Below are 16,007 nucleotides of genomic sequence, written 5' to 3' on the forward strand. Positions count from 1 at the left end.
CACCTCGCAGTCGTCCCCCTTACTAATCCCCCTTACTAATCCCCTCACAGTCGACCCCCTTACTAATCCCCTTACAAATCACCTCACAGTCGTCCCCCTCACTAATCACCTCACAGTCGATGCCCTCACGAATTCCCACACTCCCTCTCACACTCGCGCCACCGCACAAAACTTGTCCCCGCCGGCTTCCCCTCCTCCTCCTCTCCTTTAAACAAAACGACGCCGCTGCCGCCAACAACAATAACTATCGCGGAGAGAGGAAGAAACCAAATGGGGGTTTGATTGTCCTCCACCTCCCCTCACACACCACACAGACACCGCACTCCTCTATCTCTCTCTCCTCCTCGTCGTCGTTGTCGTTCTCGAGGACGAACAAAGCCCACGGTGGGCGTAGTGGTAGTTAGTAGTTAGTGGTAGTTAGTAGTAGTTAGTGGTAGTTAGTTGTTAGTTAGTAGTGGGGGTGGAAGCTACAGTAAAAGTTTTTTTCTGGTTTTGTTTGAAGCGTTCGGACTCCTCCCTCACAAGTCACGCAACAAACAAAGCCGCACCACCACCACCATCGTCACCGTCATTGTTATTGTTATTTGTAAAGCTCACGGGCGCGTTTGTGTTTGTGTGTGTGTGTGAGAAGCCCGTAACAAAACTGTTACAGCTTATAAATATAGATTGTTACAGTCTGTTAGAAGGTACACGGGGAGGGAGCGGGGTGGGGGATCGTTGTTTTTGTTGTGTGAGGGGGTTGTTGTCTTTGTGTGTGAGGGTCGTTGTCTTTGTTGTGTGAGGGTCGTTGTCTTTGTGTGAGGGTCGTTGTCTTTGTGTGTGAGGGTCGTTGTCTTTGTGTGTGAGGGTCGTTGTCTTTGTGTGTGGGGGTCGTTGTCTTTGTGTGTGGGGGTCGTTGTCTTTGTGTGGGGGGGGGGGGGGGGGTGTTGTCTTTGTGTGGGGTTGTTGTCTTTGTGTGGGGGTCGTTGTCTTTGTGTGTGAGGGTCGTTGTCTTTGTGTGTGGGGGTCGTTGTCTTTGTGTAGGGGGGGTTGTCTTTGTGTGGGGTTGTTGTCTTTGTGTGGGGTTGTTGTCTTTGTGTGAGGGTCGTTGTCTTTGTGTGTGGGGGTCTTTGTCTTTGTGTGTGGGGGTCGTTGTCTTTGTGTGTGGGGGGGGGGGGGTGTTGTCTTTGTGTGGGGTTGTTGTCTTTGTGTGAGGGTCGTTGTCTTTGTGTGTGGGGGTTTTTGTCTTTGTGTGAAGGTCTTTGTGTGGGGGTCGTTGTCTTTGTGTGTGGAGGTCGTTGTCTTTGTGTGTGAGGGTCGTTGACTTTGTGTGAGGGTCGTTGTCTTTGTGTGTGGGGGTCGTTGTCTTTGTGTGTGGGGGTCGTTGTCTTTGTGTGTGGGTCGTTGTCTTTGTGTGAGGGTCGTTGTCTTTGTGTGAGGGGGTCGTTGTCTTTGTGTGAGGGTTGTTGTCTTTGTGTGTGGGGGTCGTTGTCTTTGTGTGAGGGTCGTTGTCTTTGTGTGGGGTTGTTGTCTTTGTGTGAGGGTCGTTGTCTTTGTGTGGGGGTCGTTGTCTTTGTGTGTGAGGGTCGTTGTCTTTGTGTGTGGGGGTCGTTGTCTTTGTGTGTGTGGGGGGGGGGGGGTGTTGTCTTTGTGTGGGGTTGTTGTCTTTGTGTGGGGTTGTTGTCTTTGTGTGAGGGTCGTTGTCTTTGTGTGTGGGGGTCTTTGTCTTTGTGTGTGGGGGTCGTTGTCTTTGTGTGTGTGGGGGGGGGGGGGTGTTGTCTTTGTGTGGGGTTGTTGTCTTTGTGTGAGGGTCGTTGTCTTTGTGTGTGGGGGTCGTTGTCTTTGTGTGAGGGTCGTTGTCTTTGTGTGGGGGGGGGGGGGGGGTGTTGTCTTTGTGTGAGGGTCGTTGTCTTTGTGTGTGGGGGTTTTTGTCTTTGTGTGAGGGTCTTTGTGTGGGGGTCGTTGTCTTTGTGTGTGGGGGTCGTTGTCTTTGTGTGTGGAGGTCGTTGTCTTTGTGTGTGAGGGTCGTTGACTTTGTGTGAGGGTCGTTGTCTTTGTGTGTGAGGGTCGTTGTCTTTGTGTGTGGGGGTCGTTGTCTTTGTGTAGGGGTCGTTGTCTTTGTGTGTGAGGGTCGTTGTCTTTGTGTGTGGGGGTCGTTGTCTTTGTGTAGGGGGGGTTGTCTTTGTGTGGGGTTGTTGTCTTTGTGTGGGGTTGTTGTCTTTGTGTGAGGGTCGTTGTCTTTGTGTGTGGGGGTCTTTGTCTTTGTGTGTGGGGGTCGTTGTCTTTGTGTGTGGGTCGTTGTCTTTGTGTGAGGGTCGTTGTCTTTGTGTGAGGGGGTCGTTGTCTTTGTGTGAGGGTTGTTGTCTTTGTGTGTGGGGGTCGTTGTCTTTGTGTGAGGGTCGTTGTCTTTGTGTGGGGGTCGTTGTCTTTGTGTGTGAGGGTCGTTGTCTTTGTGTGGGGGTCGTTGTCTTTGTGTGTGAGGGTCGTTGTCTTTGTGTGGGGGTCGTTGTCTTTGTGTGTGAGGGTCGTTGTCTTTGTGTGGGGGTCGTTGTCTTTGTGTGTGAGGGTCGTTGTCTTTGTGTGAGGGTCGTTGTCTCTGTGTAGGGGGGTTGTCTTTGTGTGGGGGTCGTTGTCTTTGTGTGTGAGGGTCGTTGTCTTTGTGTGGGGGTCGTTGTCTTTGTGTGTGAGGGTCGTTGTCTTTGTGTGGGGGTCGTTGTCTTTGTGTGTGAGGGTCGTTGTCTTTGTGTGGGGGTCGTTGTCTTTGTGTGTGAGGGTCGTTGTCTTTGTGTGTGGGGGTCGTTGTCTTTGTGTGGGGGGGGGGGGGTTGTATTTGTGTGGGGTTGTTGTCTTTGTGTGGGGTTGTCTTTGTGTGAGGGTCGTTGGCTTTGTGTGTGGGGGTCTTTGTCTTTGTGTGTGGGGGTCGTTGTCTTTGTGTGTGGGGGGGGTTCTTGTATTTGTGTGGGGTTGTTGTCTTTGTGTGGGGGTTGTTGTCTTTGTGTGAGGGTCGTTGTCTTTGTGTGGGGGTCGTTGTCTTTGTGTGTGAGGGTCGTTGTCTTTGTGTGTGGAGGTCGTTGTCTTTGTGTAGGGGAGTCGTTGTCTTTGTGTGGGGGGGGTTGTTGTCTTTGTGTGGGGTTGTTGTCTTTGTGTGAGGGTCGTTCTCTTTGTGTGTGGGGGTCGTTGTCTTTGTGTGAGGGGGTCGTTGTATTTGTGTGGGGGTCGTTGTCTTTGTGTGAGGGGGTCGTTGTCTTTGTGTGGGGGTTGTTGTCTTTGTGTGTGGAGGTTGTCTTTGTGTGAGGGTCTTTGTCTTTGTGTGAGGGTCTTTGTCTTTGTGTGAGGGTCTTTGTGTGGGGGTCGTTGTCTTTGTGTGTGGGGGTCGTTGTCTTTGTGTGTGGAGGTCGTTGTCTTTGTGTGTGAGGGTTGTTGTCTTTGTGTGAGGGTCGTTGTCTTTGTGTGTGGGGGTCGTTGTCTTTGTGTTTGGGGGTCGTTGTCTTTGTGTGTGGGTCGTTGTCTTTGTGTGAGGGTCGTTGTCTTTGTGTGAGGGGGTCGTTGTCTTTGTGTGAGGGTCGTTGTCTTTGTGTGAGGGTCGTTGTCTTTGTGTGGGGGTCGTTGTCTTTGTGTGTGAGGGTCGTTGTCTTTGTGTGGGGGTCGTTGTCTTTGTGTGTGAGGGTCGTTGTCTTTGTGTGTGAGGGTCGTTGTCTTTGTGTGGCGGTCGTTGTCTTTGTGTGTGAGGGTCGTTGTCTTTGTGTGAGGGTCGTTGTCTTTGTGTAGGGGGGGTTGTCTTTGTGTGGGGTTGTTGTCTTTGTGTGAGGGTCGTTGTCTTTGTGTGTGGGGGTCGTTGTCTTTGTGTAGGGGGGGTTGTCTTTGTGTGGGGTTGTTGTCTTTGTGTGGGGTTGTTGTCTTTGTGTGAGGGTCGTTGTCTTTGTGTGTGGGGGTCTTTGTCTTTGTGTGTGGGGGTCGTTGTCTTTGTGTGGGGGGGGGGGGTTGTTTTCTTTGTGTGGGGTTGTTGTCTTTGTGTGAGGGTCGTTGTCTTTGTGTGTGGGGGTCGTTGTCTTTGTGTGAGGGTCTTTGTCTTTGTGTGTGGGGGTCGTTGTCTTTGTGTGTGGAGGTCGTTGTCTTTGTGTGTGAGGGTCGTTGTCTTTGTGTGAGGGTCGTTGTCTTTGTGTGTGGGGGTCGTTGTCTTTGTGTGTGGGGGTCGTTGTCTTTGTGTGTGGGTCGTTGTCTTTGTGTGAGGGTCGTTGTCTTTGTGTGAGGGGGTCGTTGTCTTTGTGTGAGGGTCGTTATCTTTGTGTGTGGGGGTCGTTGTCTTTGTGTGAGGGTCGTTGTCTTTGTGTGGGGGTCGTTGTCTTTGTGTGTGAGGGTCGTTGTCTTTGTGTGGGGGTCGTTGTCTTTGTGTGTGAGGGTCGTTGTCTTTGTGTGTGAGGGTCTTTGTGTGAGGGTCGTTGTCTTTGTGTGGGGGTCGTTGTCTGTGTGTGTGGAGGTCGTTGTCTTTGTGTGTGGGTCGTTGTCTTTGTGTGAGGGTCGTTGTCTTTGTGTGAGGGGGTCGTTGTCTTTGTGTGAGAGTCGTTATCTTTGTGGGTGGGGGTCGTTGTCTTTGTGTGAGGGTCGTTGTCTTTGTGTGGGGGTCGTTGTCTTTGTGTGTGAGGGTCGTTGTCTTTGTGTGGGGGTCGTTGTCTTTGTGTGTGAGGGTCGTTGTCTTTGTGTGGGGGTCGTTGTCTTTGTGTGTGAGGGTCGTTGTCTTTGTGTGTGAGGGTCTTTGTGTGAGGGTCGTTGTCTTTGTGTGGGGGTCGTTGTCTGTGTGTGTGGAGGTCGTTGTCTTTGTGTGAGGGTCGTTGTCTTTGTGTAGGGGGGGTTGTCTTTGTGTGGGGGTCGTTGTCTTTGTGTGTGGGGGTCTTTGTCTTTGTGTGTGGGGGTCGTTGTCTTTGTGTGTGGGGGGTTGTATTTGTGTGGGGTTGTTGTCTTCGTGTGGGGTTGTCTTTGTGTGAGGGTCGTTGTCTTTGTGTGTGGGGGTCTTTGTCTTTGTGTGTGGGGGTCGTTGTCTTTGTGTGTGGGGGGGGGGGGTTGTTGTATTTGTGTGGGGTTGTTGTCTTTGTGTGGGGTTGTTGTCTTTGTGTGAGGGTCGTTGTCTTTGTGTGGGGGTCGTTGTCTTTGTGTGTGAGGGTCGTTGTCTTTGTGTGTGGGGGTCGTTGTCTTTGTGTAGGGGAGTCGTTGTCTTTGTGTGGGGGGGGTTGTTGTCTTTGTGTGGGGTTGTTGTCTTTGTGTGAGGGTCGTTCTCTTTGTGTGTGGGGGTCGTTGTCTTTGTGTGAGGGTCTTTGTCTTTGTGTGAGGGGGTCGTTGTCTTTGTGTGAGGGTCTTTGTCTTTGTGTGAGGGTCTTTGTCTTTGTGTGAGGGTCTTTGTGGGGGGGCCTTGTCTTTGTGTGTGAGGGTCGTTGTCTTTGTGTGTGGGGGTCGTTGTCTTTGTGTTTGGGGGTCGTTGTCTTTGTGTGTGCGTCGTTGTCTTTGTGTGAGGGTCGTTGTCTTTGTGTGAGGGGGTCGTTGTCTTTGTGTGAGGGTCGTTGTCTTTGTGTGAGGGTCGTTGTCTTTGTGTGGGGGTCGTTGTCTTTGTGTGTGAGGGTCGTTGTCTTTGTGTGGGGGTCGTTGTCTTTGTGTGTGAGGGTCGTTGTCTTTGTGTGGGGGTCGTTGTCTTTGTGTGTGAGGGTCGTTGTCTTTGTGTGGGGGTCGTTGTCTTTGTGTGTGAGGGTCGTTGTCTTTGTGTGAGGGTCGTTGTCTTTGTGTAGGGGGGGTTGTCTTTGTGTGGGGTTGTTGTCTTTGTGTGAGGGTCTTTGTCTTTGTGTGTGGGGTCGTTGTCTTTGTGTAGGGGGGTTGTCTTTGTGTGGGGTTGTTGTCTTTGTGTGGGGTTGTTGTCTTTGTGTGTGGGGGTCTTTGTCTTTGTGTGTGGGGGTCGTTGTCTTTGTGTGAGGGGGGGTTGTTGTCTTTGTGTGGGGTTGTTTTCTTTGTGTGGGGTTGTTGTCTTTGTGTGAGGGTCGTTATCTTTGTGTGTGGGGGTCGTTGTCTTTGTGTGAGGGTCTTTGTCTTTGTGTGAGGGGGTCGTTGTCTTTGTGTGGGGGTTGTTGTCTTTGTGTGTGGAGGTTGTCTTTGTGTGAGGGTCTTTGTCTTTGTGTGAGGGTCTTTGTGTGGGGGTCGTTGTCTTTGTGTGTGGGGGTCGTTTTCTTTGTGTGTGGAGGTCGTTGTCTTTGTGTGTGAGGGTCGTTGTCTTTGTGTGAGGGTCGTTGTCTTTGTGTGTGGGGGTCGTTGTCTTTGTGTGTGGGGGTCGTTGTCTTTGTGTGTGGGTCGTTGTCTTTGTGTGAGGGTCGTTGTCTTTGTGTGAGGGGGTCGTTGTCTTTGTGTGAGGGTCGTTGTCTTTGTATGTGGGGGTCGTTGTCTTTGTGTGAGGGTCGTTGTCTTTGTGTGGGGGTCGTTGTCTTTGTGTGGGGGTCGTTGTCTTTGTGTGTGAGGGTCGTTGTCTTTGTGTGGGGGTCGTTGTCTTTGTGTGTGAGGGTCGTTGTCTTTGTGTGGGGGTCGTTGTCTTTGTGTGGGGGTCGTTGTCTTTGTGTGTGGGGGTCGTTGTCTTTGTGTGGGGGTCGTTGTCTTTGTATGAGGGTCGTTGTCTTTGTGTGAGGGGTCGTTGTCTTTGTGTGTGGAGGTCGTTGTCTTTGTGAGTGGGGGTCGTTGTCTTTGTGTGAGGATCGTTGTCTTTGTGTGGGGGTCGTTGTCTTTGTGTGTGGAGGTCGTTGTCTTTGTGTGAGGGTCGTTGTCTTTGTGTGAGGGTCGTTGTCTTTGTGTGAGGGTCGTTGTCTTTGTGTGGGGGTCGTTGTCTTTGTGTGAGGGTCTTTGTCTTTGTGTGTGAGGGTCGTTGTCTTTGTGTGTGAGGGTCGTTGTCTTTGTGTGAGGGTCGTTGTCTTTGTGTGTGGGGGTCGTTGTCTTTGTGTGAGGGTCGTTGTCTTTGTGTGAGGGTCGTTGTCTTTGTGTGTGGGTCTTTGTCTTTGTGTGTGGGGGTCGTTGTCTTTGTGTGAGGGTCGTTGTCTTTGTGTGGGGGTCGTTGTCTTTGTGTGGGGGTCGTTGTCTTTGTGTGGGGGTCGTTGTCTTTGTGTGTGAGGGTCGTTGTCTTTGTGTGAGCGTCGTTGTCTTTGTGTGTGGGGGTCGTTGTCTTTGTGTGTGGGGGTCGTTGTCTTTGTGTGTGGGGGTCGTTGTCTTTGTGTGTGAGGGTCGTTGTCTTTGTGTGAGGGGGTCGTTGTTTTTGTGTGAGGGTCGTTGTCTTTGTGTGTGGGGGTCTTTGTCTTTGTGTGGGGGTCGTTGTCTTTGTGTGAGGGTCGTTGTCTTTGTGTGTGGGGGTCGTTGTCTTTATGTGAGGGTCGTTGTCTTTGTGTGGGGGTCGTTGTCTTTGTGTGAGGGGGTCGTTGTCTTTGTGTGAGGGTCGTTGTCTTTGTGTGTGGGGGTCGTTGTCTTTGTGTGGGGGTCGTTGTCTTTGTGTGTGAGGGTCGTTGTCTTTGTGTGGGGGTCGTTGTCTTTGTGTGTGGGTCGTTGTCTTTATGTGTGAGGGTCGTTGTCTTTGTGTGAGGGTCGTTGTCTTTGTGGGGGGGTCGTTGTCTTTGTGTGGGGGTCGTTGTCTTTGTGTGGGGGTCTTTGTGTGGGGGTCTTTGGCTTTGTGTGGGGGTCGTTGTCTTTGTGTGAGTGTCGTTGTCTTTGTGTGTGAGGGTCGTTTTCTTTGTGTGAGGGTCGTTGTCTTTGTGTGTGGGGGTCTTTGTCCTTGTGTGGGGGTCGTTGTCTTTGTGTGGGGGTCGTTGTCTTTATGTGAGGGTCGTTGTATTTGTGTGAGGGTCGTTGTCTTTGTGTGGGGGTCGTTGTCTTTGTGTGAGGGTCGTTGTCTTTGTGTGGGGGTCGTTGTCTTTGTGTGGGGGTCGTCTTTGTGTGTAGGTCGTTGTCTTTGTGTGAGGGTCGTTGTCTTTGTGTGAGGGTCGTTGTCTTTGTGTGTGGGGGTCGTTGTCTTTGTGTGTGGGGGTCGTTGTCTTTGTGTGAGGATCGTTGTCTTTGTGTGGGGGTCGTTGTCTTTGTGTGTGGAGGTCGTTGTCTTTGTGTGAGGGTCGTTGTCTTCGTGTGAGGGTCGTTGTCTTTGTGTGAGGGTCGTTGTCTTTGTGTGAGGGTCTTTGTCTTTGTGTGTGAGGGTCGTTGTCTTTGTGTGTGAGGGTCGTTGTCTTTGTGTGAGGGTCGTTGTCTTTGTGTGTGGGGGTCGTTGTCTTTGTGTGAGGGTCGTTGTCTTTGTGTGAGGGTCGTTGTCTTTGTGTGTGGGTCTTTGTCTTTGTGTGTGGGGGTCGTTGTCTTTGTGTGGGGGTCGTTGTCTTTGTGTGGGGGTCGTTGTCTTTGTGTGGGGGTCGTTGTCTTTGTGTGGGGGTCGTTGTCTTTGTGTGTGAGGGTCGTTGTCTTTGTGTGAGGGTCGTTGTCTTTGTGTGTGGGGGTCGTTGTCTTTGTGTGTGGGGGTCGTTGTCTTTGTGTGTGGGGGTCGTTGTCTTTGTGTGTGAGGGTCGTTGTCTTTGTGTGAGGGGGTCGTTGTCTTTGTGTGAGGGTCGTTGTCTTTGTGTGTGGGGGTCTTTGTCTTTGTGTGGGGGTCGTTGTCTTTGTGTGAGGGTCGTTGTCTTTGTGTGTGGTGGTCGTTGTCTTTATGTGAGGGTCGTTGTCTTTGTGTGGGGGTCGTTGTCTTTGTGTGAGGGGGTCGTTGTCTTTGTGTGAGGGGGTCGTTGTCTTTGTGTGAGGGTCGTTGTTTTTGTGTGTGGGGGTCGTTGTCTTTGTGTGGGGGTCGTTGTCTTTGTGTGTGAGGGTCGTTGTCTTTGTGTGGGGGTCGTTGTCTTTGTGTGTGGGTCGTTGTCTTTATGTGTGAGGGTCGTTGTCTTTGTGTGAGGGTCGTTGTCTTTGTGTGAGGGTCGTTGTCTTTGTGGGGGGGTCGTTGTCTTTGTGTGGGGGTCGTTGTCTTTGTGTGGGGGTCTTTGTGTGGGGGTCTTTGGCTTTGTGTGGGGGTCGTTGTCTTTGTGTGAGGGTCGTTGTCTTTGTGTGTGAGGGTCGTTTTCTTTGTGTGAGGGTCGTTGTCTTTGTGTGTGGGGGTCTTTGTCCTTGTGTGGGGGTCGTTGTCTTTGTGTGGGGGTCGTTGTCTTTATGTGAGGGTCGTTGTATTTGTGTGAGGGTCGTTGTCTTTGTGTGGGGGTCGTTGTCTTTGTGTGAGGGTCGTTGTCTTTGTGTGGGGGTCGTTGTCTTTGTGTGGGGTTCGTCTTTGTGTGTAGGTCGTTGTCTTTGTGTGAGGGTCGTTGTCTTTGTGTGAGGGTCGTTGTCTTTGTGTGTGGGGGTCGTTGTCTTTGTGTGTGGGAGTCGTTGTCTTTGTGTGGGGGTCGTTGTCTTTGTGTGCGGGTCGTTGTCTTTGTGTGTGGGTCGTTGTCTTTATGTGTGAGGGTCGTTGTCTTTGTGTGGGGGTCGTTGTCTTTGTGTGAGGGTCGTTGTCTCTGTGTGGGGGTCGTTGTTTCTGTGTGGGGGTCGTTGTCTCTGTGTGGGGGTCGTTGTCTTTGTGTGTGAGGGTCGTTGTCTTTGTGTGAGGGTCGTTGTCTTTGTGTGGGGGTCGTTGTCTTTGTGTGTGAGGGTCGTTGTCTTTGTGTGGGGGTCTTTGTGTGGGGGTCTTTGGCTTTGTGTGGGGGTCGTTGTCTTTGTGTGGAGGGGTCGTTGTCTTTGTGTGGGGGTCGTTGTCTTTGTGTGGGGAGCGGTGGTTGTAGTGGTTGGCACTGCGCTGCGCTACGAACCTGGAGGTTCCTCAAGTTCGACTCCCGCTCAAGGCCAACGCCACCAAACACATCCTTTGCACTTCTATCGTGTTGTTGTTGTTGTTGCAACATTCTGACCGGTCTCCACTGGACATCTGTTTAAAAGAGCTTCATAGCTCATCGGATTCCTCCAGTTTAAAGAAATGCTCTGTAGCTGAATTGTAGGCGTCATTTAAACCATCACGCAAACTCCGGTCCCTCTCGCAGCAGCAGCAGCAGGCTTTTGGCTAAACCGTCTAACAAAAACGGGGGGGGGGGGGGGTCACCGCATCGCGCGGATGCGCTTCTGCGGCCGTCTGGAACGCTCTTCCTTCCGATATTCGGAAGCCACCGGAGCTATGCATCTTTAAAATCGTCATCGAGATTGACCAACTCATTTGTTCAGAGCTGATTTTTGTGCTTCGTTCGTTGTCCTTCCCCCGCACCTCCGATGAGCACGGTTTGACTACGTACGGTGTGAAAGAAGTTCAAAGTACAGTACACACACACACGTGATGGTGGTGACGATGGTTGATGGTGGTCATGTTGAGGAGGTAGCTGCATAATGAGGAAGTGAGGGATGTTGACGTTGATGGTGGGGGTGGTGATTTTGACGATGTGGCCGTCTGGAACGCTCTTCCGATATTAAGAAGCCACCGGAGCCATGCAACTTTAAAATCGTATGGATTTAAAACTCATTTCTTTAGAACTCCTTTTTTGCGTTTAGCTTGTTGTTCTTCCCCCGAAACTCCGATTTTGACGGTTGGCTACGTACGGTGCGAAAGAAGTTCAACATATACACACACAAGTACTAGCCTTCAGACGAAAGCTTGAACTCTGCCATCCTACCTGTCAACCGTGCACCACGATCACGCGTACGGACACTGCGCACGGCACGCACAACGGTGCCCCTTTGTCATTCCACTGCTGGATGAGAACCTCTCTGAACGCCGCGTGGGGGGTCGTGAGTGATACGTGACCGGGGAGCGGTGGCAGTGCAGCGGTGAGCGCTACGCTGCGCTACGAACCCGGCGACCCGAGTTCGATTCCCGCTCGCGGCCACCAACACCACGGGTGACGATTATCTGAACCGGTCCTGGGTCTCCCCTAGGTCGACTCGGCCTCGAATGAGTACTTGGTGCGGCACCACGCCATTCGGGGAGACCAAGGCGGCCGGGCGTGGTGCTGGCCACCAAACCCCCTCGTGTACTGTGCCGGCCTTTGTAGGTGCTGCTCGCTAACAGCACTTTGCCCAATCAGTCCGTTACAGGCTATACGGTCTCCAAAAACCAACCCCTCGTCCACTGGTGTGGACCAATCAGTTTCAAAGACAATGCATATATGGTTAATGTAGACATGATTCCCTGTAAAAGGTTTCAGTTAGGTGTTTTAACATCTTAACACCTGTTTTGTCGCCAGAAAAAAAGGGAAAACCCCTATTATCATATTTTGGTGCTGCCAAAGGAGATCCCATGAGGTAGACACTGCTTTTCGTTTTTAATGTCAGGAACTTTTAGAGTTTCAAAATAGTGTTAAAACACATAAAAGGCAACCTTCGACCTGATAACAATTCACAGTATCACCAAATGCTTCCCTACCTCCTACTGTGCGTTCACAAGTCACTTGAAGGGATCTCAGACGTAGTTCTGTGATATTCGCTTCCACAGACAACTGTAGGACGCCACTGCTCTGTTATTAGAGATACGAAAGGAATCGTCATCTCATCTTTCGTTGACACACGGTATTTGAGTTGGTGGGCTACCAGCTCGCCCATCGCGTTGCTAGAAACGATGATGGACGATGTGCTTGTCTCGGCGGCAGCCAAGATGAAGATGGAGCGATGAGATCAGCTCGCGTGCAAGGTACTGGGTGGATTTTATTGCCATGGGTGGAGGATCGTGAGGGATGGCGACAGCCTGAGGAGGCCTTCATCCACGGTTGTTGATGATGATAAATTAATAGCCCATCATCGCGGAGAGGGTCCGTAAAATGACTACCAATTTTGTGGTAAGTCTGACCAGCAGTCGACCTAATTAGACTATCTCGCTGACCTGAGGAAGACAGGGCCTCTTTCTTTAAATTGTAAAATAAAGGCCCCTTTGTTTATTGTCACATATTCAGCGTGTGTGTGTATTTATTATAACACGGGCAGATTGCAGATACACTCCTGTCTTTGTTTAGCCTAAAACACTTTCGCTGGCTCTCAAAATGATTTTCCACGCGTGCCCTGATTTGCAAAATGTTTGCCAACCCCTCCACCCAGGAATCCCTCCACCCAGGAATCCCTCACCAACCCCTCCACCCAGGAATCCCTCACCAACCCCTCCACACAGGAATCCCTTGCCAACCCCTCCACCCAGGAATCCCTCACCAACCCCTCCACCCAGGAATCCCTCACCAACCCCTCCACCCAGGAATCTCTCACCAACCCCTCCACCCAGGAATCCCACGCCAACCCCTCCACCCAGGAATCCCACGCCAACCCCTCCACCCAGGAATCCCTCACCAACCCCTCCACCCAGGAATCCCTCCACCCAGGAATCCCTCGCCAACCCCTCCACCCAGGAATCCCTCGCCAACCCCTCCACCCAGGAATCTCTCACTAACCCCTCCACCCAGGAATCCCTCACTAACCCCTCCACCCAGGAATCCCACGCCAACCCCTCCACCCAGGAATCCCACGCCAACCCCTCCACCCAGGAATCCCACGCCAACGCCTCCACCCAGGAAGCCCTCACCAACCCCTCCACCCAGGAATCCCACGCCAATCCCTCCACCCAGGAATCCCTCACCAACCCCTCCACCCAGGAATCCCACGCCAATCCCTCCACCCAGGAATCCCTCGCCAACCCCTCCACCCAGGAATCCCTCACCAACCCCTCCACCCAGGAATCCCTCACCAACCCCTCCACCCAGGAATCCCTCACCAACCCCTCCACCCAGGAATCCCTCACCAACCCCTCCACCCAGGAATCCCTCACCAACCCCTCCACCCAGGAATCCCACGCCAACCCCTACACCCAGGAATCCCACGCCAACCCCTCCACCCAGGAATCCCACGCCAACCCCTCCACCCAGGAATCCCTCACCAACCCCTCCACCCAGGAATCCCACGCCAATCCCTCCACCCAGGAATCCCTCACCAACCCCTCCACCCAGGAATCCCACGCCAATCCCTCCACCCAGGAATCCCTCGCCAACCCCTCCACCCAGGAATCCCTCACCAACCCCTCCACCCAGGAATCCCTCACCAACCCCTCCACCCAGGAATCCCTCACCAACCCCTCCACCCAGGAATCCCACGCCAACCCCTCCACCCAGGAATCTCTCACCAACCCCTCCAGCCAGGAATGCCTCACCAACCCCTCCACCCAGGAATCCCTCCACCCAGGAATCCTTCGCCAACCCCTCCACCCAGGAATCCCTCGCCAACCCCTCCACCCAGGAATCCCTCCACCCAGGAATCCTTCGCCAATCCCTCCACCCAGGAATCCCTCGCCAACCCCTCCACCCAGGAATCCCTCCACCCAGGAATCCCTCACCAACCCCTCCACCCAGGAATCCCACGCCAACCCCTCCACCCAGGAATCTCTCACCAACCCCTCCACCCAGGAATCCCTCGCCAACCCCTCCACCCAGGAATCCTTCGCCAACCCCTCCACCCAGGAATCCCTCACCAACCCCTCCACCTAGGAATCTCTCGCCAACCCCTCCACCCAGGAATCCCTCGCCAACCCCTCCACCCAGGAATCCCTCGCCAACCCCTCCACCCAGGAATCCCTCGCCAACCCCTCCACCCAGGAATCCCTCGCCAATCCCTCCACCCAGGAATCCCTCGCCAACCCCTCCAGGAATCCCTCCACCCAGGAATCCTTCGCCAACCCCTCCACCCAGGAATCCCTCGCCAACCCCTCCACCCAGGAATCCCTCGCCAATCCCTCCACCCAGGAATCCCACGCCAACCCCTCCACACAGGAATCCCTCGCCAACCCCTCCACCCAGGAATCCCTCACCAACCCCTCCACCCAGGAATCTCCCGCCAATCCCTCCACCCAGGAATCCCACGCCAATCCCTCCACCCAAGAATCCCTCACCAATCCCTCCACCCAGGAATCCCACGTCAATCCCTCCACCCAGGAATCCCACGCCAATCCCTCCACCCAGGAATCCCTCACCAACCCCTCCACCCAGGAATCCCTCACCAACCCCTCCACCCAGGAATCCCTCGCCAATCCCTCCACCCAGGAATCCCTCGCCAACCCCTCCACCCAGGAATCCCACGCCAACCCCTCCACCCAGGAATCCCTCGCCAACCCCTCCAGGAATCCCTCCACCCAGGAATCCCTCGCCAACCCCTCCACCCAGGAATCCCACGCCAACCCCTCCACTCAGGAATCCCTCCACCCAGGAATCCCACGCCAACCCCTCCACCCAGGAATCCCTCGCCAACCCCTCCACCCAGGAATCCCTCACCAACCCCTCCACCCAGGAATCTCCCGCCAATCCCTCCACCCAGGAATCCCACGCCAATCCCTCCACCCAAGAATCCCTCACCAATCCCTCCACCCAGGAATCCCACGCCAATCCCTCCACCCAAGAATCTCTCGCCAACCCCTCCACCCAGGAATCCCTCGCCAACCCCTCCCCCCAGGATTCCCTCCACCCAGGAATCCCTCACCAACCCCTCCCCCCAGGATTCCCTCCACCCAGGAATCCCTCACCAATCCCTCCCCCCAGGATTCCCTCCACCCAGGAATCCCTCACCAACCCCTCCACCCAGGAATCCCTCACCAACCCCTCCACACAGGAATCCCTCACCAACCCCTCCACCCAGGATTCCCTCCACCCAGGAATCCCTCGCCAACCCCTCCAGCCAGGAATCCCTCACCAACCCCTCCAGCCAGGAATCCCTCACCAACCCCTCCACCCAGGAATCCCTCACGAATTACACAAGAACATACGGGACATTCCTTCTAAATTTGTCAACAAATCGGCATTAACAGCAGCAACAGTCCCAGACCACACCAAGACGACGATAATAAGAACAACAACACAGTCCTTTGTTTACATTACAATCCATCATAAAGCTCCAGCGTACTTGCTGACTTTCATTGTTTTTCCCCAAGGCGTCAAAGGCACCCCCTACCGACCTATGCAACTCTTTTTTTCTCTTCAGATGCGACCTGGCTATCACAAATGATAACTGACACGAAGTGGCTTATCATCGTCGTCAAAGCCGTGGAGTCAACATTGCGGGGGGGGGGGGGGGGGGGCAAATCTTCCAGTATGTCTGGGGGTCCCAACCCAGAAAAATATCTATATTTGAAAACTCGTTTCCTGCCATTTCCTGCCTAAAATATTTAAACATTCACTAACACATAGGATCGACTTTTTTTATAATAATGTCTAATAGTGTATTGTATTACATTGCTCTGTTTTTACTTGTCTTTTTTTTACCATTTCTTGTTTCATTGTATGTAATGGAAGAAATTCGGGATTAATAAAATACAACCATAACCACAATCATAAACAAATCTATGCATTGATTTATATGAAGACAAGTCCAGATATTGTGGGCAAGGTTTAGCAAATTGTTGTTTTTATTTCCATAGCATAGCATTTATTGTTTTTATAACTATATTGGGGGGGGGGGCATTTTGAGCATATTTGAATATTGGGGGGGATCTGTATTAAAATTATGGCCTTGATCGTCATCATGTGTAAATGTATACTCATTTGAGGCTCGGAGCAAAGACGAAATGAGTCCCATTACGACCGATAATGATTACGATGATGGTGGTGGCAATGATGGTGTTGGTAATGGTGATGATAATGATGGTCGTGGTTATGATGAGGGTGGTGATGATTATGATGATTGTGGTAATGATGATAGTGGTAATGATGGTAGTGATGATGGTGGTATTGATAGTGGTGGCAATGATGATCATGATGGTGGTGGTAATGATTGTGATGGTCGGTGATAATGATGGTGATAATGATGGTGATGATGATGCAGTGGTGATGGTGTTGGTTGCTGGGTGTCAGCGGAATCGATGTCATTAGAATCGATAACAGATTCGAATACATGGAATCGAAACCCAATTATAAGCTTTAAAAAAATATATAAACACCGCACAAGAATACATTATAAATAACAGAAACTAGGATATGCCCAAGAAGATACTTGGGTACATTGGCCGATGTACTAAATATGTT

The 16,007-nt window shown here is 52.4% G+C and overlaps 1 protein-coding gene across 1 annotated transcript; it reads left to right on the forward strand.

Annotated features, from left to right (window-relative positions):
* Window positions 1-11,780: 11,780 nt before the first annotated feature.
* LOC142925139 (uncharacterized) lies at window positions 11,781-14,480 on the forward strand (the record flags this gene model as incomplete). Its single annotated transcript, XM_076068090.1, has 2 exons — window positions 11,781-11,798; window positions 13,485-14,480. Coding segments are annotated over exons 1-2 (1,014 nt in total), but the record flags the coding sequence as incomplete, so codon positions are not given.
* Window positions 14,481-16,007: the final 1,527 nt, after the last annotated feature.

Source organism: Petromyzon marinus, chromosome 1 (genome assembly GCF_048934315.1).
Source record: "Petromyzon marinus isolate PM22_M1 ecotype Great Lakes invasive population chromosome 1, UKy_Petmar_22M1.pri1.0, whole genome shotgun sequence".
NCBI classification, from domain to species: domain Eukaryota; kingdom Metazoa; phylum Chordata; class Hyperoartia; order Petromyzontiformes; family Petromyzontidae; genus Petromyzon; species Petromyzon marinus.